Source organism: Leuciscus leuciscus (genome assembly GCF_965113295.1).
Source record: "Leuciscus leuciscus genome assembly, chromosome: 11".
NCBI classification, from domain to species: Eukaryota; Metazoa; Chordata; class Actinopteri; order Cypriniformes; family Leuciscidae; genus Leuciscus; species Leuciscus leuciscus.
The window spans coordinates 29,747,010-29,769,978 of record NC_138735.1 but is presented as its reverse complement, the minus strand read 5'-3'; the positions used below and the strand labels follow the sequence as shown (position 1 = coordinate 29,769,978).

At 37.0% G+C, this 22,969-nt stretch overlaps 1 protein-coding gene across 9 annotated transcripts in view; it reads left to right on the top strand.

The window, feature by feature from the left end:
• Window positions 1-22,969, top strand: part of LOC309508887 (myosin phosphatase Rho interacting protein) — a 51,344-nt gene that overhangs the window by 8,005 nt on the left and 20,370 nt on the right. For 4 of the 9 annotated variants that reach the window (XM_082183401.1, XM_082183399.1, XM_082183398.1 and 1 more), the window contains exons 4-13: window positions 8,563-8,714; window positions 9,453-9,537; window positions 10,458-10,511; window positions 11,056-11,239; window positions 13,306-14,011; window positions 17,253-17,415; window positions 17,770-17,877; window positions 20,039-20,095; window positions 20,202-20,270; window positions 20,340-20,429. In XM_082183401.1, the coding sequence (XP_082039527.1) occupies window positions 8,563-8,714; window positions 9,453-9,537; window positions 10,458-10,511; window positions 11,056-11,239; window positions 13,306-14,011; window positions 17,253-17,415; window positions 17,770-17,877; window positions 20,039-20,095; window positions 20,202-20,270; window positions 20,340-20,429 (1,668 nt within the window). The remainder of the gene's footprint in view (window positions 1-8,562; window positions 8,715-9,452; window positions 9,538-10,457; window positions 10,512-11,055; window positions 11,240-13,305; window positions 14,012-17,252; window positions 17,416-17,769; window positions 17,878-20,038; window positions 20,096-20,201; window positions 20,271-20,339; window positions 20,430-22,969) is intronic. The other 5 variants (XM_082183403.1, XM_082183402.1, XM_082183397.1 and 2 more) reach the window with 5 other exon arrangements.

Below are 22,969 nucleotides of genomic sequence, written 5' to 3'. Positions count from 1 at the left end.
GAGAACTGATGACAGATTTTAAATTTTTAGCTATTACTTTAACCTCACACAAACATGCAGTCAGAGGTACTAATTCAGTAACCGCTCTCACAGATTCAACCATTAATTCATTCGAGTTTGAGTCTTTTTGTACCCTGGTAATCCAGAGTTCTCGAGAGAGCACAAGTTGAATTTGCTCAGCGAGTTACTCTGGTGTCGAGTAATGATGCTCCTTAAATATGCCCTTGTATCCGAGCTGCACCAATCACATCGGGTTATCTGATATAGGCGGGCCAGAGGCGAGATGACGACAGCGCTGGGACGTCGAAGTCATTAGTAAACATTGCAAGATGGCTTTGGATGAACACCAGTTGTTTGAAACGGCTTTGGCCGCTACAATGAAAGATTTAGACTTTTTCTCTAGAAAAAGAGGAACGGAAGACGCCGCTCGAATCCTTCCTTTGCATGAAGGACGTTTCTGCTGTTTTGCCGACCGGATACGGCAAGAGTCTAATCTACCAGTTAGCTCCGCTGGTAGCTAAGCGTATGGGGCTTGTTGTGATTGGTCGTAGTGTTATCCAATTGCGTGCAGTGAGATTTTCAAATGCATGCTTGGTGCCGCCCCTCGAGCTGGCCGATTTTCATTAGTCGACGCCAGACCATTAATCTTTCAGATTTGGGTCTGGATTTCCAGGCTAGTCTTTTTGAGTGATTCATGAAGATTCGTAAGAGTTTATAAGAGTCGTTTGTTGGTTTTGCTGCATGTTTGTTTTTGACAACGCAATAAAGCGTATATGTGACCCTGGATGGGGTCATTTGGCCATGGGCATTTATGTTGGAGATTGTGCAGCATTCACTCACTAAAATAAATGTTTTATATATTTACGGTAGGAAATTTAAAAAATATCTTCATGGATCATGATCTTTACTTAATATACTAATGATTTTTGGCATAAAGGAAAAATCTATAATTTTGACCCATACAATGTATTGTTGGCTATTGCCACAGATATACCCGTGCGACATCATGTGACTGGTTTTGTGGTCCAGGGTCACATATAAAGAGTCCAGTGTTGTTGTTATTGTTAAGTGAAACTAAAACAAAAACGATTAAAGTTGCCTTGGCAACTAACTATAATAAGTTTAAAGGGATAGTTCACCCAAATATGAAAATTCTGTCAGTAATTACTCGCCCTCATGTCGTTCCAATCCCGTCTTTCCTTCATCTTCAGAACACAGATGAAGATCTTTTTGATGAAATCTGAGAGTTTCTGTTCCTCCATTGACAGATACACAACTACCACTTTGATGCTTCAAAAAGTTCATAAAGAGATCGAAAATCTAATCCATATGAATTGAGCGGTTTAGTCAAAATTTTCTGAAGAGACTCGATCGCTTTTTATGATGAACAGGATGAACTTTTAGGGTGAACTGAAATAAAGATGAATTAAAGCTATAAAGAAATATTTAAATCAAACAAAAACTAATTAAAATGACAAAATAACAACAAAGTTACTAAACCTTAAGCTAAAATTAAAACGAGAAATGAAAATGTAAAAATGAAAGCTAATTCAAACATTAATAAGCACTATAATAATATATAAATAATGCTAATATAGCACTGATAGAGTCTTTGCTTTTTGGCCATAGGCGTTTATTTTGCACACAAATGCACTTGAAAATCCTTTTTAATACAGATGATTTTGACGTGTGTGTGTGTGTGTGTGTGTGTGTGTGTGTGTGTGTGTGTGTGTGTGTGTGTGTGTGTGTGTGTGTGTGTGTGTGTGTGTGTGTGTGTGTGTGTGTGTGTGTGTGTGTGTGTGTGTGTGTGTGTGTGTGTGTGTGTGTGTGTGTGTGTGTGTGTGTGTGTGTGTGTGTGTGTGTGTGTGTGTGTGTGTGTGTGTGTGTGTGTGTGTGTGTGTGTGTGTGTGTGTGTGTGTGTGTGTGTCGATGTCATCAGCAGGGTTTTCATTGTATCAGTCCCATCAGAAACAGGTGCTGAAGTGTCGTCTCGTGAGAGGTCAGGATGTCTGGTGTCGACTGGACACTCTGTGAGTGTGTGTGTGTGTGTGTGTGTGTGTGTGTGGAGAACGCTTGAACACATTCTGAGCCTCACGCTGTATTTATAGCTGCTCTTCAACGTGTTTCCATAACGACCACTCGAACCCTACAATATAGATGTAGTATAGCGGTAAATCTCACTACGCATGTCAAGAACCCCAACGTCAGTGGAAAAATGTGTTGTTTTGCATAAAGACAATGCCACTTATTACAGACTATTATTGTCATCATCTTTAAGGACAACCTTTTTCTTCTTCGGCAGAGCACAAAAGATTATATTTAGAAAATGTTCTGTGTTTTTTACATTTTTATTCCATTCAGCAAAAGTCTGTCATTGTATCAAAACTGCCAAACGTGTTTTTTTGCATCATAACATTTAGTCTACAGTACAGGCCAAAAGTTTGGACACATTACTATTTTTAATGTTTTTGAAAGAAGTTTCTTCTGCTCATCAAGCCTGCGTTTATTTGATAAAAAATACAGAAAAAAAAATTGATATTGTGATATATTATTACAATTTAAAATAATTGGTTTTCAATTTATTATACTTTAAATTATCATTTATTTCTGTGATGCAAAGCTGAATTTTCAGGATCATTACTCCAGTCTATCACATGATCCTTTAGAAATCATTCTAATATTCTGATTTATTATGAGTGTTGGACACAGTTCTGCTGACTAATATATTTGATGAATAAAAGGTTAAAAAGAACTGCATTTATTCAAAATAAAAAAAATATTTTCTAATAATATAAATCTTCTTTACTATCACTTTTTATCAATTTAACACATCCTTGCTGAATAAAAGTATTGATTTATTTCAAAAAAAGAAAGAAAAAAATTACTGACCCCAAATGACTGACCAGTAGTGTATATTGCTGTTACAAAAGATTTCTATTTTTAAAACATTTGCTACTTTTTTATTTTATTTCATTCATCAAAGTATCCTAAAAAAAAAGTATCACAGGTTATGAAAAAATATTAAGCAGCAGAACTGTGTCCAACTTTGATAATGAATCATCATATTAGAATGATTTCTAAAGGATCATGTGATAGACTGGAGTAATGGTCCTGAAAATTCAGCTTTGCATCACAGAAATAAATGATAATTTAAAGTATAATAAATTGAAAACCAATTATTTTAAATTGTAATAATATATCACAATATATATATATATATATATATATTTTTTTTTTTCTGTATTTTTGATCAAATAAATGCAGGCTTGATGAGCAGAAGAAACTTCTTTCAAAAACATTAAAAATAGTAATGTGTCCAAACTTTTGGCCTGTACTGTATATATGTTAGATCTGAGGTTAGTGTTTCATGCTAGTGTAAATGTTAACACTTTACAGTAAATAAATCAAGTATTTTAATTGTTCATGTTAACTAATGTAGTTATTAACCGAGTTAACAAATGGAATCTTGTTAAGTTTAACCAAATAACATGTGCATGTAAAATGTACAGTCTTTCCTGGAAAACAGACCCAAAAATATACATCTTCCTAGAAAGAAAATAGCATCAAACCATTTCATATGGTCTTTAACATGAACATGAAATGGCATTTACTACACAATACAATTTGTAATGTTTAATGTGGCTTCTATATCGTTCGATATCATATAGGCAATGCATTTTGAATGACTTCATGAATTAACCAGCATGTTACATAATTAATTTGAGTGACAGTCCTTCTCTTCTCTCCATCATCCTCTTCCTCTGTTGTTGGACTTACAGCCAGTGAAGAGAGAGATGTGTAGGAGGAAAGAACAGGAAGATTACAACAGAAGCTGCTATTTTCAGACTCTATCTCTGTATGAATGCGTGTGAGCGTTGATTAGACGGCTGGTTATTGAACATGTACTTGCTGTGGTTCACGACCTCAGTGAATCTGCCCCCGGATGGTGACCCGTGGGCCGGGCGAGGGTTAAAGCTGAGCACAGATTCAGCAGTCTCTTTGTGTTGTGTAAAACGCTCAGTCAGTCGGGCAGCTTTCCCAGAGGCACCTCTCTAAAGACAGCAGTAGAGGAGTTTAATGTGATTTATCATTATTGCAATCTTCCCATTCGCAAATGTGTTTCTTTTTGTAGTTTATCAGCCGTTTAGATCAGGGATTACTAAGTTGATGAAAAGCTAATAATTCATTCTTTTTTTTTATTTAACTTGTTAACTGTCATTCGTCTTTTTGAGCATTGATCTAACGTTGTAATTCATGAATGCTTTGGAATACACATCTAAGCTTCACTCAGCAGATTAGAGTAAAAAAGTGATATAATTTAGAGTTTAATGACTAATTTTCTGAACTAAACATTTTTATTTTATATAAAACATTTTTTTTATAAAATAATTTTAACCCTAAAATTGCTAGAAAATCAAAGCCATAATTTCTAAAATTAAATGTATGTGTATAATATTTTACACATGGAAATCTCATGGGGTACAAGAAAATATTTGAGATCAAAGTTGTTTGGCTTAAAAAAAGTTTGGGAATTCCTGGTTGAATTAAATGTGTGTAGTTCAACATGAAAATAAGTGTCCTGCTATAATCAGTCTGACTCATGTTATGATTCACCTGAAACTAATTTAAACTTTTTTTCAACTCATTTGTGGACTAAATAGAATATTTAAACGTAAAATTAATTTGTCAAACTGCAGGACCATTGAAGTAAACTGCAAAAACAAAATGGTGAAATGGTGACTTGTTAATGACTTTCCTTTATACATATATGTACATTTTTTTTAATGTAACATCCAACTAATTTAATAACTTTTATTAAAGGGATATTCCTGCGTAATAATCAAGAAACTTTGCTGCCGTACCATGAGTCTAGCAGGCGTAATGATGTGACACAGCGCCTGAAAATAGTCGACCCTATAGTCTACCGAGCTGGGGACTATTTTCAGGCGCTGCGTCATATCATTACGCCTGCTGGACTCATGGTACGGCAGCAAAGTTTCTTGATTATTACGCAGGAATGAGAGTATAGTTCCTAGCCATATCAGCCTAGAAAATCACAACTTGACATTTTCCGTACTTCTTAGTACACGATGTAAGTCAAGAAGAGTCAAGTTTTAAATAGGAAAAATATCGAAACTCTTTGGTCATTTTTTTCAGAGAGATGCTAATGGTCCTGTCCGATTCAATGATCTATGCTAAGCTATGCTAAAAGTGGTACCGCCAGACCCGGAGATCGGCTGAATGGATTCGAAAACTGTAAAACTCAACTGTTTAGCTCTGGGGGAGGTGTAAAATGAGCCTATTTCCCCAAAAAAAGTGGAGTATCCCTTTAAATAATAATTGTTAAGCATGAAGATGTATTGAACTCATAAATTTAAACTATTTAGACTTTTAACATTTACTGCAGGACAAAAATGGTGCAATTGTGACTAGTCCCCTAAATGCTTTCTCTTATATATTGATATTAATTTTAATCTAATTTTGGTGTTCAAAAAATTGTACATGCAGTTTGACAACCGTATGCTTTCAAATGTGGTTTCAGGTCTAAAAGGGCACTTTTAGACTTTTAAGGGCACAATCTATATCATTTTTTTATATATTCAAGACCAAAACGAGCACAGGTTGTGGATAAACGAGTGCAGTTGTGGTTAGTTTGATAGTTAGTCTGGAAGTAAATAGATGGCAGAAGTCAAACACAATATTTGAGCTTGAGGAACTTTGATCTGCAAATATGATTCACTGAAAAACAAATCCGTCTGTAATAAAAGCTTGTTTTTGACAGTGCGAGTTGAATGTAGACTAGGCTAAGTTGTGAAGAACAATAAATGAAAATGCTAAATCAGAACATATTTTACTATATGGAGCCGTTGATCCAACTCTGTAAAATAGAAATCAAGCAACTTACAAAATGTCATGTTACATCTGGTTAGGAGTCAAGTTAAGTTAAGTCATCTTTATTTATGTAGCGCTTTATGCAAAACAGATTGTGTCAAAGCAGCTTCACGGTAATAAACAGATCGCAAACTTCATCAAATATGGAACAAATTCAGCAACAAGTTCAGAGATGTTCAGGGGGTTATGTTTTCTGGCTTCGAATGAACCCTGCAGGGCTTATTACACGGACTGAACCCCCCACCGGCTTGTAGAAATGGATGATGTCTCTTTTATGGAACTTGTGAATTTCTCCCATGATGCCTCAGCAGCTTTATCTGCACCTCAGCTGTCATCACTCAGTCGTGTCGGCATCATGTGATCAGAGGTTTTGAAACGAGCAAACTTGTTCAACAGCCGCATCAATGAGGAACACCGTAAACAAGCGATTCAAGGGAAGCTGAAAATGCAACTTTGAAAAAGAAAGGCCTGTTTTTTGTAGAGTGTTGTTGTGTTCTTCTTTCCAAATTTCTGATGAGTATGTGTGTGTTGCTTGGTCACTGTTTCTGTGTGTGTCAGTCTTTCCCGCTGAAAGAGTTATTGTGTGTGTGTGTGTGTGTGTGTGTGTGTGTGTGTGTGTGTGTGTGTGTGTGTGTGTGTGTGTGTGTGTGTGTGTGTGTGTGTGTGTGTGTGTGTGTGTGTGTGTGTGTGTGTGTGTGTGTGTGTGTGTGTGTGTGTGTGTGTGTGTGTGTGTGTGTGTGTGTGTGTGTGTGTGTGTGTGTGTGTGTGTGTGTGTGTGTGTGTGTGTGTGTGTGTGTGTGTGAATGCTGGCCTGCACAACAAAGAAGGAATTTTGTGACGAAGTAAAATATCGAGAGATGTTGTGAAAGATGTTGAGAGAGAAACTTGAATGAATGTCAGAGGAGGTTCGTGAGGAAACGACAGAAATACAGGGAGAATGAACCGGTTTGTGGTGTGTATTTGAGTGAGGTCATGTGGCACACGTTTACACACACACATACATGTTTACTTCACTGTCTAAATGAGGACGTACCATAATATCCAAACCATAACCCTCAAAGAAAACTTTTGTAAATTGATGTACTTCATTCCTGTAACTTTACTCCATTTGTTAGCATTAGTTAACTATATTAGTTAACGATAATTAATAATATTAATACATGATTAAAATCAAAAGTTGTATCTGTTAATATTATTGGTAACACTGTACAGTAAGGTTTCATTAGTTGTCTACATTATGAACGAATAATAAACTGCACTTCTACACCATTTATTCATCTTTAATGTTAATTTCAACATTTACTAATACATTAAGAAATAGTTGTATTTGTTAACATTAGTTAATGTACTGTGAACTAACATGAACAAACGATGAACAGCTGGAAACTAACGTTAACAAAGATGAACAAATGTAGTGCTCATGGTTAGGACATGTTAGTTAATAAATACATTAACTAATGTAAACAAATGAAACTTTATATCGTAAAGTGTTACCATTTTATTAGAGCTAACATGAACTAACAATGAACTTTAATTTGTTTAAACTAATGTTATCAAAGATGAATAAATATTGTCACAAATGCATTGCTGAGTGTTAGTTAATGCTTTTGGGACCTTATTATAAAGTGCTACATAGGGCTGCTCGATTATGGAAAAAATCATAATCACGATTATTTTGGTCAGTATTGAAATCACGATTATTTAACACGATTATTTCACATGACTTTGGGAACGTGTTGCATTTATTAAAAATACACCTTTCAACAATTCTTAAATTTAAATTTGAACATTTATTGTACTTTTTGAACTATTAAAATAAATAATATAACAGATAATACTTCAAGTATTTTAATTTTCCCGCAGGTCTACCACTTATAATGTGGGAAATTCCCCCACAAACATTGATTCACTTTAGCATGAAGATTGTATGAGTCGCCTAAATTAATCCACACAGATTATAAAATCAAATCTATAATTTTAAAACTTTCGCAAAGACGCAATTTCACAAACCGCGTGAGTGTTCAGCGGCGCCGCGTCTTCTCTCGCTCGGCCTCTCAACATGGGTTGGACAAGGCAAGCGTCGAAACTACACTCTCGCGTTTAGGAGTCGGGACAGGACGGAATTGTCACTTGCACAATCGGACCAGCATTACATCGTAACTAAAGTTGATCATTTTCACTTCTTTAAGTCTTATCAGTTTAAACATTCAAGCTGAGAGAGTTTACGGCTTCGGGAGGGGCGGATGTGCGCGTGTCATTCAGGACACAAGACAAAATAAGAGCGTTCTTTCAAAGCAGAACATGGCAAAATAATCGTTTTTACTCGATTGTACTATTTTGGTGATCGTTGGGAGCCAGAATCGAAATTGAAATTCAATTAATTGCACAGCCCTAGTGCTACCATCATTCCTCAGTTTATAGCTGAGACACACACACATCTTGTCTGACTTGGTAAGTTCCACGTTGGAGGTTTTGTTGGTGATTTTGTTTTTTTGTACACATGATCCTTCAGAAATCATTCTAATATGCTGATTTTCTCAAGAAACATTTCTTATTATCAGTGTTCAAAACAGTTGTGCTGCTTAATATTGAAATGTTGATGAAGCTACTTATGCGTTTGTGTGTGTGTGTGTGTGTGTGTGTGTGTGTGTGTGTGTGTGTGTGTTTCAGGCCAGCACTCTTCCACAGGGCACCATAAACCTGAATCAGTGTGTGGATGTTGTGGACGGTGAGAGCCGGACGGGTCAGAAACATTCACTGTGCATCTGCACACCGGAGAAAGACCATTACATACGTGCTGAGAGCAAAGAGATCATACATGGGTGAGTCTCTCTCTCTCTCACACACACACACTCACACACACACACACACACACACACACACACACACACACAGATATAGAATGAGCGTTAATTCATATCTCACAGTTGATCTTAACACATATTGACAACTGTCTGATGTTAACACGTTACTTTAATGATGATTAAACATGTAAATTTACCATCCCACATTAAATTGTTTTCATTTTCATTAACGCATCACTTCATGATCTGTTTGAGGTTTAATTGTGACTTTGATGCATTTAATCATTAACATTTACTGATTTAGTCCAAAATAACTTACAAAAGGAGATCATCACAAGCAATTTGTCATAGAGCCAGAAGTGCTGTAAGGACTCGCTACTTTGAAGGATAAAAATGCATTAATTTGCATTAATTTATAAGACTTGCAGATAAGAATATATCAGCCAAATATATTATTTTTTGGTGAAAAACACCTGATAACCGTATTGGACAGCAGGAGATGTCAGCGCTAACATGAAACTAATAAAGACCCTTTTTATTTTACAAATGTGTTGCAATGGCACGATCTTAACCGAAAGGACAATTTGTGTGCATCCTCATTGTTCATCTGGTAAAGCTTGATATGGATTTGATATGGAGACATTAATAAGTGAAGGAATGTCTAAAGTGATCACTCACTGATAGTAATTTAGTAAAATATGTAATAAGTAATATTGCTGTTTTTAAATAATTCCCAAACTCTGTATATGTGTTCAGGTGGCAGGAGGCGCTGATGGTGTTCCCTCGAACCAACAAACAAAACCAGAAGAAGAAACGGAAAGTGGAAACGCCAACTCCACAGGTACAGGTACACACACACACACACACACACACACACACACACACACACACACACACACACACACACACACACACACAGAGAGAGAGAGATCCACCATCTTGAGAGATTTTAAAAGGAGTATTTCACCTGAAAATGGATCATTTACTGATCTGTTTATAGTTTAAATAAGCTATTCCTTTAACCTCGCAACTCAGTTCAACTCCACCTTATTTGGTGAATGACAAAATTCTTGAAGTTTCTTTGTCATCTTTGCACAGATAGCTCATAAAAGTACTTATTGTTCCTAGTTCTTAGTAAAGATGGTTTAATGGGATTTTGTTCTACCAAGCAGGATTTGTGACCCAGGTCTTCTTGGAAGGCCAGTACACAACTTAGGGGGAAAAGCCTTCTTGTCTGTTATATTAAACTTGATTTTAATATTCAATATAAAAAATATTTATTTTTCTAAAAAAAAAATCTTAATTCTTTTTTTTTAAATCTATTAATTCTTAAAGATTTTATTATTTTTTTTAAATATATTTTATATATTTTGATATTGTATTTATATTTTAAACATAAAATATATTTATATTTTGTATATTCTTACATATTTTATAAACAAATATAGCTGAGTTTAGGATTGTTTGTTCTAGAAATATTTATATATATATATATATATATATATATTATTGAATAAACATATTTGTATATAAAACTTTTTTAAATAAAATGTTTTTGTAAATATTTTATGTATTTTTTAATAGTTTTTAGAACAAATCTCAGCCATTTTCTCAAACTCTATTTTATCATTTGTTTTTTGGTTATTTATTTTATTGCTCAGTCCTGTAATTAATAGAATAATGGAATGATTGAAATGGATTGTGTTTGTATTGTTAGGGTTCATTTACTTTGCTCTGACCTCCTGACCTGTGTTTTGTCAGACTGCTGCTCTTCATACAGCTCGATGTTCCCAGCAGAACATAAATGGGTTTATTGTAAGTCCAGAAGCAGCACGATCCGACCAATCAGAGCACAGCACTGGAATCTGATCAATACATGAATTATGGGTGTTTTTGGAGATCATACGATAGGAAGGAACAAGAACCGTGTCATAATTGATCCAGTAAATAATTCTCATGTGTGTGTGCGTGCTTCCGCTGGGATGCTGGGTGGCTCACACACAGGCATGTGTGTGTGTGTTTGGTTTCATGCAGAAAAATACGCTGAGTGATTTTATGATTTAATCAAAAAGGTATTACTGGGCGGTCAGGTGGAAACAGGAAAGACACAGACGTTAATCTGCGAGTGTGTGTTTAGTGTGGGGTGTGGTGCTGAGCGTAAATCAGTGTGTGTATGAAATCATGGCACAATAGCTCATTTGTTATCAGCCTGCAAGTTTAGACAGTTACATTCGTGTCTATCTGTCTGCACACACACACATACACACAGGTGTTTTCAACATCAAAGAGCTCTTTGTTCTTGACTAGGGGTTAGTTAAATATTATGCTTGTCTGAATGTTTCTCTTTTTCTGTGTTCAGGAACCAGGCCCTGCGAAGGTGACGGTCACCAGTACCAGCAGCAGCAGCAGTTTGGTGTGTCTTCCCAGCACTATAGCTCACGCTGAGCGAGTGCCGCCCACCCGGGCCACCCTGTGGCAGGAGGGAACATGGAGTCGGGCCACTTTACCAACAAGCTGCAGCACCGGCAGCCTGAGTCAACTGGGTACCAACACACAAACAATTCAATTGAAACTAACAAAAACAAGGTTATGACATGCTCTTGTGAACCTGGGTGTCAATAATTAGCTGATGAAATATTGAAATGTTTCCACAAAAACACATTTTAAATTTTGAATTTAGAAATATTCCGTACACAAGTATGCATGTGCAGACAAACACCTTGCACACTTAATCTTATCTATGTTTTGATCATCGTTCTGAATCCGATCCTGACAAAGTCTTTGACAAAAAGGCAATTTTCTCAGCTTTTTGTTCAAAATGTTGCTTTTCTTTATGAAACTTTCACAGACCTTTACCTTGACTGTTCCAAGCTGGTGGAATGACCTTGCCTAAAGCCTGGAACAGTTTTTGTGCGTCGGCCGACTAAGTTTCCTCAGTGTGTTCCGCACCGTCGGCTGAAATTGGTCCTCGTCGGCTTTTTTTTTCGGCCGATTCGACATGTTGAATCGGCGTCGGGCCGTCGGTGAAAGAGGGAACTCCGATTGGCTGTTTAGCTTGGTAAACGAGTCAGTGCACGAGAATAATAGTTCAAAGTCAAAACGACACAGATAGAAGGCTGTTCTAATGTTACATCATCTTACCTGAGTGTTCCTTGGCGAATATTTCAATATTAACACGAGAGGAATGGAATAAAGAAAGTGTTTAGCAGGATTGATATTCAAAACGCTAAGCACGTACTGCTTTGTTTACGGTTTGTGTATCTGCAGCCGGCAGCGTCGGTTTCCCTTTTTGAATGACGAATATAGACGAATATATCTGCAGAAATAGACATTTGTCTCATTTACACGCAGGCGCAGCTAACAGTCGGCAGTAGTTCTCTCGGTGTGTTCAAGTGCAGCTTTTTATCCCGACGCAAGGCGACAACACAGTCGGCTTTCATCAGCGCTAGTTCGTCGGCGTCGGCTTGGTGTGTTCCAGGCTTAAAGGACAAGTTCGGTATTTTACACTTAAAGCCCTGTTTACAGACGTTTCTGATGAAATAGAACTGCTCTTTCTTGTTGAATTTATTTATTTATTTTTTTAGATAATTGTATAACAGAAGAATTCATAGTGAAGAACTACATTCCTCCTGATTCTGCAAAAGAAATTCCTACCAATCAAGGAATCTCTAACAAGCCAAAGGAACTCTTTAACGTCCGCCCATAAAGCACTGTCTCCTTGTGCTCTCAAATCACTTAAATATTTGCATCAGGGGTATTTCCTCCGAGGAGGAGGCAAAGAAGCAGTGCATCTTTAAAAATTTGGATGAGAAAATAATCCACAGTACAAAAATAAAACAGTGCAAAATGTTACGAAATATGAATATTACGAAAGCATGTTTAAATCACTCAACCCTGTCCAGCAGCGACACCAGCAGTTAAAGTTATGGCTTTTTAAAAAAAAATTGGGAAAAATGAATGGGAAAAATAATTCTGGAGCCAAGACCTCTTAAAAGTTGGGCGGACACCGTGTTACTCTTATTGTGGTGGTGAGTTTTGGTGCAAATGTCTCTCAGAACATCATAGCAACAGTGAGTTTCTGTCAAATTCTCTTAATTAAAATCTAGAGAAATATTTACTCTTGACTTACACAAGGTCCCTATCCCACTGCCACGGCTCACTATTACCGTCATGTTCAGTACATGTGATTTATAATACTGAATTACATCACCAGGAATCATTTTTTTTATTTTGGTCTTAGAAGAAAGATGTCCACTTCACACATAATAAAGTCACTGGACCTCCAATTTCAGGCAAAATGAAAAGAACATTTAAATGCGTAGGTTCACTCGCTCACAAAAACCACAGTAACTATAATTTCTGACCAAATGCTACAGTGATTGTTACCTTAATAAAACTGTGGTAACTTGTTGTTAGTCACCACTGTCATTAAAAACAAGATTGAACAAAATGACGGATTCTCAAAGCGTCTAACTCTGTTTGAAAGAGATCCCAGATTCATTTAGTATGATTTTACAGTAGTAACTAGGTATTTTGGCAGCTGTAATGTTACCATGGTACATTTTTGTAAGGGTACTGACTGTGATTTTTCTGTCTTTCTCACGCTCAGATTCGGGAAACTTGGGTGCTGGTCGTAAGCCACGGGTGGAGAGCGGATATTTTTCCCTGGAAAAACCCAAAAACGAAGAAGATGAAGGACAACAGCATCAATGCCAGCAGGAGCGAGAGCCACTACCGCAACAACAGCCGCCTCTGCTTTCTTCCTCCTCCACATCACCCTCCTCTTCCTCACGCTCCAGGTATCTCTCATTTGATCCTGAGCTCTTCAGCTCTCCAGTCAGCTCACACACGTCACACAACCCACACACTGCTACTAACACACAGATTCCCGGTGATGTGCGCATTACATGTAACGCCCGCACTCACCAACACAACACACAAAGACTTAGCAAATCAGAGGAGCATCTTTCAGTGGACGCCCCATCGCTGGAGTTCCCATCCTCGACGGATGCCAATCTCCTTCCCAGCCCAGACACGCTTTCCAGTCCAAACTCACACACATGCCACGCAAACATCCTCCCGTCATCCCTGTCCTCTTCTCAGAGCTCTTTGGACTCAGAGCAGAGTCCGGAGAGCCGTGTGGGCAGGGCGGGTAGAGGCGGGCAGGGTTACGCCGCCCTGGCAGACGTGCCGCGGGCACGGAGACTCAGTCATCGGGAAGCGTACCGACCCACTCAGAAACGGCAGGAGCTGCGAGCACGCGCGAGGAGCCCGGGCCGGGAGGAAGTGGAACGACTGTTCGGACGTGAACGAAGGTGATGAGTGATACACACACAAAAGCTCTGTTTCAAACCCATGTGACGCAGCTATCTCCTTAGACAGCATTTACGCGGAGATGATAACGTTTTTCAAAATGTTTCAACGCTTGGAAGGTTTGCGTTCTCGAGCCACCAGGCACTGTTGTCGTGCGAGTGAGCGGGCCGGAGCGCATTGAGGGTTTTCTGTTAGAACGGTGTCGTGTAAGCGGTTATGTAAGTTTATAACTAATGATCTTTGCGACGGAAGTGAGTCAATCAAAACTAACTTTAGCTGGACAATAACTTTATTCTAGAGCTGCTGTGAAGCCAAAACAGTCTCTGTTACTTTAATGTCCTATTATCACTGTAAAGCTGTTTGAAACCATCTATATCGTTAAAAGCGCTGTATAATTGAGGGGGACTTGACTTGACAGCATCTTTATTAGTAACTGATTTGAAATACTCTACATTGGTAGCAGCTCTTGTAATGGGCGTTCGTGTGCAAGACACAAATAATGCTTAACCATATAAACCCTACTGTATAATAAATTATCAAAACTTTGCTGAAAGACCTAGAAATCGTCTTATATCGTCTGACTTATTCTACACTAAATTGCATATTTTTGCTCAGTTTGTTTCCTCCTCAAGTATGAGCTCCATATTCTCACTCTATCATACTATATGAGCCATAAAAGATCAAATATCAAATACATGACTCAACAAAAATCACATTGCAATTATAATTTTTTTGTCTAAAAAATGTAATAAACTGTTCCCTTTTTTTTTTCCTTTTTTTTTTTTTTTTTTTTTTTACAAATTGATTTTTCGAACTATTATTTCATAGCAAATAATATTATTAACAAATAATATTCTTACTATTAACAAACAATATTATATTGCAATTAATCAACATCATAATAAATAAATTAACAAATAGGCTAATATTATTTAAAAATAAAAATAATAATAATAGCATAGCCTACACAAATACTTGATGAAATAGTGTATTTTTAATGAACTTTTAATTTAATTTAAAGGTTCACTCAGTCATTTTTTTTTGTGCATGGTTTGCTAAAGTGTCTTGAATGCAGCCTCACTTAATAGCAAACGTTTTCAGTCACTGATGTCATTGCAGAAATGTTGTTCTATTTGTTCCACAACCAGCTACTGAGATATACAATTATTCGTATTCATCTGGTCATGTGATCTCCGGCCCCATATTGGTGCTGTTTGAAATAGATTTGATGTGCTTATGATTCCTAAAAATGCTGTCTACTAGGTAGGTATGTCACTAGAGTTTGTACCAGAGCCAATGACACACACACACACACACACACACACACACACACACACACACACACACACACACATTCTAGTTAAATATACATACGTTTAAATCACAGAAATGAAGACATTCATGTTTTATAGCCACATTATGCGTTATAGGTTATATTCTGATCATAATTGAGCAGATACACAGTTCTGTACAGGGAACTGCAGATACGCAGCTACTTCCCCTGCAGTACAAACACAATCTGCTCGCTCAGACCCAGCCAACACGCCTGCTGTGTTTACGTCTCAGAGCGAGCGTGGAGGTTATATCTCCACCTGCTGGAGCCGGCAGGGAAAACCAGCCGGTTATCGGTCAATGACACTCAGGATGAACAAGTTCAGAGACTGAGACGCAGGGAGGATGCGCTGCTATCTGTCAGAGCTACTGCTGAGCCTTTAGCACTTAGAATCATGACATTCATCTCATTCCTGCAGCTTTAGCGCCACCTAGTGAACACTGTGTAGAACTGAACTTCCAATCTAATCTCTCTTCCATTTTGTTGAAATCTCAAGGCAGAACTGAACGCTGTATCTGTTCAGTTCTGTATCTGTGATTTTAAAATAAAATGTTCTCCTTTCATTTCAGTTTTTTCTTTCTCTCGTGCTTTTTGTGTCTTTTTTGCTTTTTATTTGATCTGTTTCTCCTCTTTTTCAGGCAGTCTTCTGAAACTCTGCACTTCCTGCCCTGCGCCACGCCCTGCCACGCCCACTGACACACCCACTGCTTACTTTCATTCCACCTGCTGGGGCCAAATTATAACACACACACACACACACACACACACATGCACATCTCAGAATCAAAGACAAAAGCCTTTTTCACACCGCAAGCAGCGCATATTTATTTAGCAGAAATGTTGTTTAGGGGTTTTGTAAATACAAAAATGATTTGTATTCATCTGGTCATGTGATCTCTGCCCCCAATGAGGTTCCATTATTAACCCACTCATATGCAGTACGGTATATAAAATATATATTTTTATATAAATTAGAATAAATATGTCTGTTATGAAAGGAAATGCTAAATGTGCTACCCCAGAATGCATCAGAAATGCTGTCAATGAGAAAGCATAGTGCACGTATGCTGCTGCTTCAGTTCGGTGTGAAACGGGTGTAAAAGATTAATTATTCCTACTAACTCATGGGTGTACACTGGGACAAAGACTGACTGCTGACTGGGTTTCTGCTCATGGCTGGTGTCCTGTGTCTGTCCCTCTGCTCTGCCATCTGCTCGTATAAGACATCTAAAATTCATCTTGTTAAACAAATACTACAAATCAATGACATGCTAACATCCCAGATTCTCTCTGTTGAGAAAAGCCTTGCAGTTTCAAACACTAAAATCTTCCTAAAGGTAATTTTGATGGGGGAATTAAGCTTGTCTGTGTTAGCTAGCTCCTTAATCACAAATGTAAAGGCAATACATGCCAAAAGTTGCTACATTATAAATTAAAAAGTGATTTTTCACTACTAATTCTAATAATCACATTACTCCGGCTTTTAGAACAGGAATCTGTTTTATAATACAAAGTCATTATGAGGCGATGTCACAGCTTTAATGTCAATGAGAAACCATTTCCTTTCCTTTGTTTGAGACATTGTTATGATAGTGTTCGGGTCATTTATGGGGTCAGTTTCTGCTGACTTGACCAGTAATGAACACAGGAAGTGATTTTTCATTTTATTTCACAAAAATATGCTCCGGCATCCTTCCTCTGTGGATGTAAACATCCTGCAGTGCTGTAGGTAGAAACAGTGAAATTCATTTATTAGTTTATTATGCATTGCATTTAACTCTGTTCGGTTTATGATCTAACCCATTATTTTAGACAAATCTCAAAAAAAGGTATGAGAAGATGAAAGGAAAGCATCTGATTATGCCATATATTGCATTGTTTCTGTTCTGACCTCTGTGTGTGTTTTGCAGCAGACGTTCACAGGTCATTGAGAGATTTGAGTGTCATGACGCTGTCAACACTCCAGAACAAATGGACACAACGAATTCTTTAACAGACCCCGCCCCTTCTTACTCTAAAACAGCCAATCAGAGAGCGGGACGCAATGAGAAACGGCTCTCCAACCAGAAACAGGTACTCATTTAACATGGTGTTTAATTAATGATTATACAAAGGGTGTATAATACATTTTCTGTAGTAAAAACTGTTTTGCATCGGTTGAAAATAGTGTATAAATTTCAGTATTGCACTTTGAGTGTGTGAAGTGATTGGACTAAACATTTTTGCTATTGTTCAGTAAGTTGCTGAGGGTCGTTACAGCAATAAGCCAGTTCAATCTGGATCATCCAATCAGATTTCGGAATCAGAACTGTTATTTATCAGCAGAAATGATATTTCAAGGAGGCCTAGTAGCAGTATTTTGTTAAAATCATCATTAATGTTTCTTTGAATTAATTCATTTTTAATTTCTTTCTTAAACTGTTGCAGGATTTCTCATTGGATTCGTCTAAAGGCCGGACGGATGAGGTTTATTCACTAGCTGGTTACCGAAGGGCCAAAAGTCTGGACCGCAGAACCACAGAGACACTCATGACTGTAAGACCTCATAAATAATACAAATTTTTTTGATTACGGTATTGGTAAGGTATTAAATCAAATAGTGATGGTAGTAATTTAATGGTTATTAAACATAAACAGAGGTAGAAAGTTTTAGGATTTTTTTATTTTTATTATTTTTTTAAATTATAAACCAAAAAAAGTACTTTATTTTGGCTAATATAAATTTTAAAAAAAAATTTTTTTTTTATATTTTAATTAAATAAAATGTAAAAAATAAACATTATTGTACATTTTTGCGAATATAGAAACATGTTTCATTTCAAATGTTATCACATCATTCAGTAAAATCGGCATTAATCAAGTGTTTCTCTGAATTAAAATGAGTCATTTTAGTTAGAAATGTTATATTGTCCATAAATATCATCTTTTAATGGGACTATATGTACGAATTTTCACTTATTAATCACTTTTTTTATTGCCAGTGTGTGAACGGCTTATAAGGAAACTTTAAAAAATAGACTTTCTCCGACTTCCTAGCTTGTCTATGATTTTTTTTTTTTTTTTTTTTTTGTGAAAAATCTAAAGGATTTGACGTTTACACTCGCTCCTGAGAGGCTCTCTTCCGTTCAATGACTCATGAAACGAATGCTTACATAATGTTCAGGATAATGCCGTGAGAGCCATTCTGTACTGTAATGTCTGTGTGTCATGCGAAGAGATTAATTCAAACTATAGCCTCACATAGCCGGATCTATATAGTCTATAGTCTCAAATATACTATATAATCAAACTATCATAACAGTGTAATTTTAATGACCTCATCTGTTGACATACATTTTTCTACATATTATAATTGCATTGTAAGTGTTTCAAAAGGGACCTTTAAAGACTGATGTGCATGACCAAAGACTTAACCCTCATCTGAACTCTGAACAACTTTCCTTTTCTTTGTCGCTCATTAAGAGGCAAGACTATGACTGTTGATTCTCACAAACTTTCACTTTGTCGGTTAGAATTATATTGCATTACATGCAAAATCGAATATGAACCATATAAACTAAAGTGTGTTTAGAAAATCTACTTATATAATCAATTACTCTTAAGAACACAGCATGTTTATGTCTAAGGGGCTGCAAGGCTCTAGGAGTGTGTGTGTGTGTGTGTGTGTGTTTCAGCTGTTAGTACTGCGTTCATGCAAACCCAACCCAGAACCACTTCATCACCCGTGATTATAAATAGCATTCACTCAGAGCGTTAGGACCAGAGACACATGCCCAAACACACACATGCACACACGAGAACACAGATTCATGTTCATACACACAGAAAGACGGCATGTGAGTCAGAAGCGTGTGAAGAACAGGTCACAGATGAAACTCAACAAGACTAAGGTACTGTGAATGGTGAACTACCAAACGTCTGGTGGGTGTGATCGTCACCGGACTAGATCTGCTCAATACTGCAGCTTTAGATACTATGGGAGAGGGTTTGTATTATTATTGGTTGTGTAATTTTAGGTTGAAGATTAGTTTGTTTATGGCTTTGTGAGGTACCACTGCCTGTTCAAATCTTGCAGTTTCTGACTTATGACTTATGGTGATGGTTTTATGATGCAGAAGTAATTTTTAGGACTTTTGAAGCACTTTTTAAAACTTAAACTTATAAAAAAAAATTATATATTTGTTTTGTTGTATTTAAATTAACATTGATATTAACATATTTAATAGATACAGTACGTTATATTAGTGTGTTTGTTTCTGATGTCTTGATTGCATGTAAAGTACTTTAAAACAGCATTTAAAAAAAAATCATGAATTGTGAACAAATATCTCACAGACAAAACAATATTATTGAGAACAACAGGGACAAGCCACTTTTCCCGATGCCCTGGGTTGCAAAAATATATATTTGCATTTTACTTTATCTATAGGCATATAAATTGTATTTTTCAATAAAATGTGTACATTTTCACTGTAGTCGAGATGCATTTTATTTTAAAGAAAAAAATATTTTAAAATCCTAAAAAATAAGGTAGAAGATTAATAACTAGAAGTCACTATGAACATTTTTGAGTGAATTGTTGCGTTGAATTTTAGTTTGTGGTCATGAAAACTTGATTAATGTTTATTAACAATTTGCTGTTCCTGTTAATGTTTGAAGTTTATACATTTTATGTTTTGTTCTCATCTCTTTTCAGCCGGACCTGCTGAACTTTAAGAAAGGATGGATGACCAAACTGTACGAAGATGGATTGGTGAGTCTAAAATGAACCAGTGAAAGTCTTAAACGGCTTGTCTGAACGTTTAAGGTGGAGATTATTCAGAAGGTTTGTTCTGCTTCTGTCTCTCTCGGTGTCTCAGTGGAAGAAGCACTGGTTTGTTCTGACCGATCAGAGCCTGAGGTTCTACCGTGACTCCATCGCTGAGGAGGTGAGTGTTTTCATCAGCGATTTAAACGCCACTGTTAACTAACATAACGACGTCCCTCGTGTTCCTCAGGCTGCTGATCTGGACGGAGAGATCGATCTGTCCTCATGCTACGATGTGACCGAATTCCCAGTTCAGAGGAACTATGGCTTCCAAATCCTCGTGAGTGATGTTATTTTATTGTTTTGGTTGTATTTTACCTCTATAAAGACTGTGGTGTTGTAGGGCTGGGCGGTATGAATATACACGCTTAAAAAAATAAAGGTTCCAAAAGTAAAGCCTTAGAGGTTTTTGGTTCCCCAAAGAACCTTTCAGTGAACAGTTCTTAAAAGAACCATTTTGAAGAACCTTTTTCCACTATAAAGAACCTTATGGAATGGATTAAAGGTTCTTCATGAAACCATCGATGCCAATAAAGAACCTTTTTTTTTATATAAAGAGTGTACCAGTGATGTACACTACAGAAGTTTGGGTTTGGAATAATTCAGATATTTTTATGTGTTTTGTTTTGTTTTTAAAGAAGTCTCTTCTGCTCACCAATGCTGCATTTATTTGATGAAAAATACAGTAAAAACAGTAAAATTGTGAAATATTGTACAGCACAACTGATAATAATAAGAAATGTTTCTTGAGCAGCAAATCATCATATTAGAACTATTTCTGAAGGATCATGTGACACTGAAGACTGGAGTAATGCTGAAAATTCAGCTTTGATCACAGGATTAAACATTTATTTTAAATTGTTATAATATTATTATTATTTTGCAATGTTACTGTTTTTGCAATGTTACTCCATCAAATAAATGGAGCCTTGGTGAGCATAACACTCTTCTTTCTAAAACATTAAAAAATCTTAATTATTCCAAACATACAGTAGTGCATTTACCATTTGTTTATGTATATACCAAAACTGCTCAATGATCTAACCATAGAGGTCCTTGCACACTGAGTCCGAAATTCTCGTCCGTCAATCAAAAATAAACACGACCTCGCGTTGTCAATCACGTTTACACACTGCCTCAAAAACTTTCATCCGTCATAAAAAAATTCTGCGTTTTTCGCATCCGTAGCAAGCATTTTTAGAGGTGTTTTGACTATTCAGAGCCACCGAATGACGAATACGAAAAAACGCATACACAAATTTCGGACTTAACATCAAGGTTCATCAAGATGTTAGGTCTGGCATTTCACCATAGACACGGCTCAATCCGAGGGGCGGGATAAACGGCTGTCTTTCAGATTCCCTCTGCACGCAATAGGACAGCGCTTCAACCAACCAGAGCGTCTTCCCAACAGCGGAGCTAACGTTAGTTGATAGATTCAACTTTTGCTGTATCTGGCCGGCAAAACTACGAACACATCTTCCTTTTTTAAGAGTGACTTAAAGGGTTAGTTCACCCAAAAATGAAAATTCTGTCAGTAATTACTCACCCTCATGTTGTTTCAACCCCGTAAGACCTTCGTTCATCTTCGGAACACAAATTAAGATATTTTTTATTAAATCTGAGAGCTGGATCACTCCTCCATAGGCTTCTAAGACATTATAACTTGCTGGACCAGAAAATGCATTAAATACATCGTTAATATAGTCCAAGTGACTCCAGTGGCTCAATCTCAAGTTTATAAAGCGACGAGAATACTTTTTGTAAGCAAAAAATAAATAAATAACAACTTTATTCCACTATTTATTTCCTTCTCTCTGAGCCTCGAGTTTTTTCACGTAGTGTAATAGCGCAGCGCTTCTGTGTTGTACGTCACACGCATCACACACATGACCAGCGTCGGCCAATAGTGAGCCTACGTGGTGACGTGCAACACAGAAGCGCTGCGCTAAAACACTACGTGAAAAAACTCGAGGCTCAGAGAGAAGGAAATGAATAGTGGAATAAAGTAGTTTTTTTTGCTTACAAAAAGTATTCTCGTTACCTTATAAACTTAAGATTGAGCCACTGTAGTCACTTGGACTATATTAACGATGTCTTTAATGCATTTTCTGGTCCAGCAAGTTATAACGTCTTAGAAGCCTATGGAGGAGTGAGCCAGCTCTCAGATTTAATCAAAAATATCTTAATTTGTGTTACGAAGATGAACGAAGGTCTTATGGGGTTGGAACAACATGAGGGTGAGTAATTACTGGCAGAATTTTCATTTTTGGGTGAACTAAGCCTTTAAGTGCCGTTCTTTGCTCTTTTCTCAAAGAAAAGCTTAACTCCAAGTCCTCCAGAGTCGCGGCCCAAGGCGTTTCGAAAGACTGTTCGCCAGCAGCAGCCATTCTTTGTTTTCAAGTAGCAGGGAACCATCGCAACTCTGTCGTCATTATGTTAAGCCCGCCCCGCCTACTCTATACACGACGTGATTGGCCTGACCTAATTTTGTTTTTTCCAGCTCGAAAGTCAACGGAGAGTTGCTAGACTACCCTGGCTGCAAGATAAATGTTGCTGCCGCTAGGGTGCGTCTAGATTTCTAGGCTACCTTAACTCGTACTTTTTTGGTGATGCCGTTCATCCCTGCGCTCTTGAGTTATTGATGCTAGACAAATATGTTACTAGGATATCAGTGGTATGTTTTCACACCTAAATAAAGCCCTGGTGATGTTATCTGTAACCCTAACGCTGTTCCTCACTAAGCATTGTTTCATCTCTAATGTCACCTGATCTGTCAGCAGCTGTGACATCATCACTTCCCTCTAAAATAACACCTCA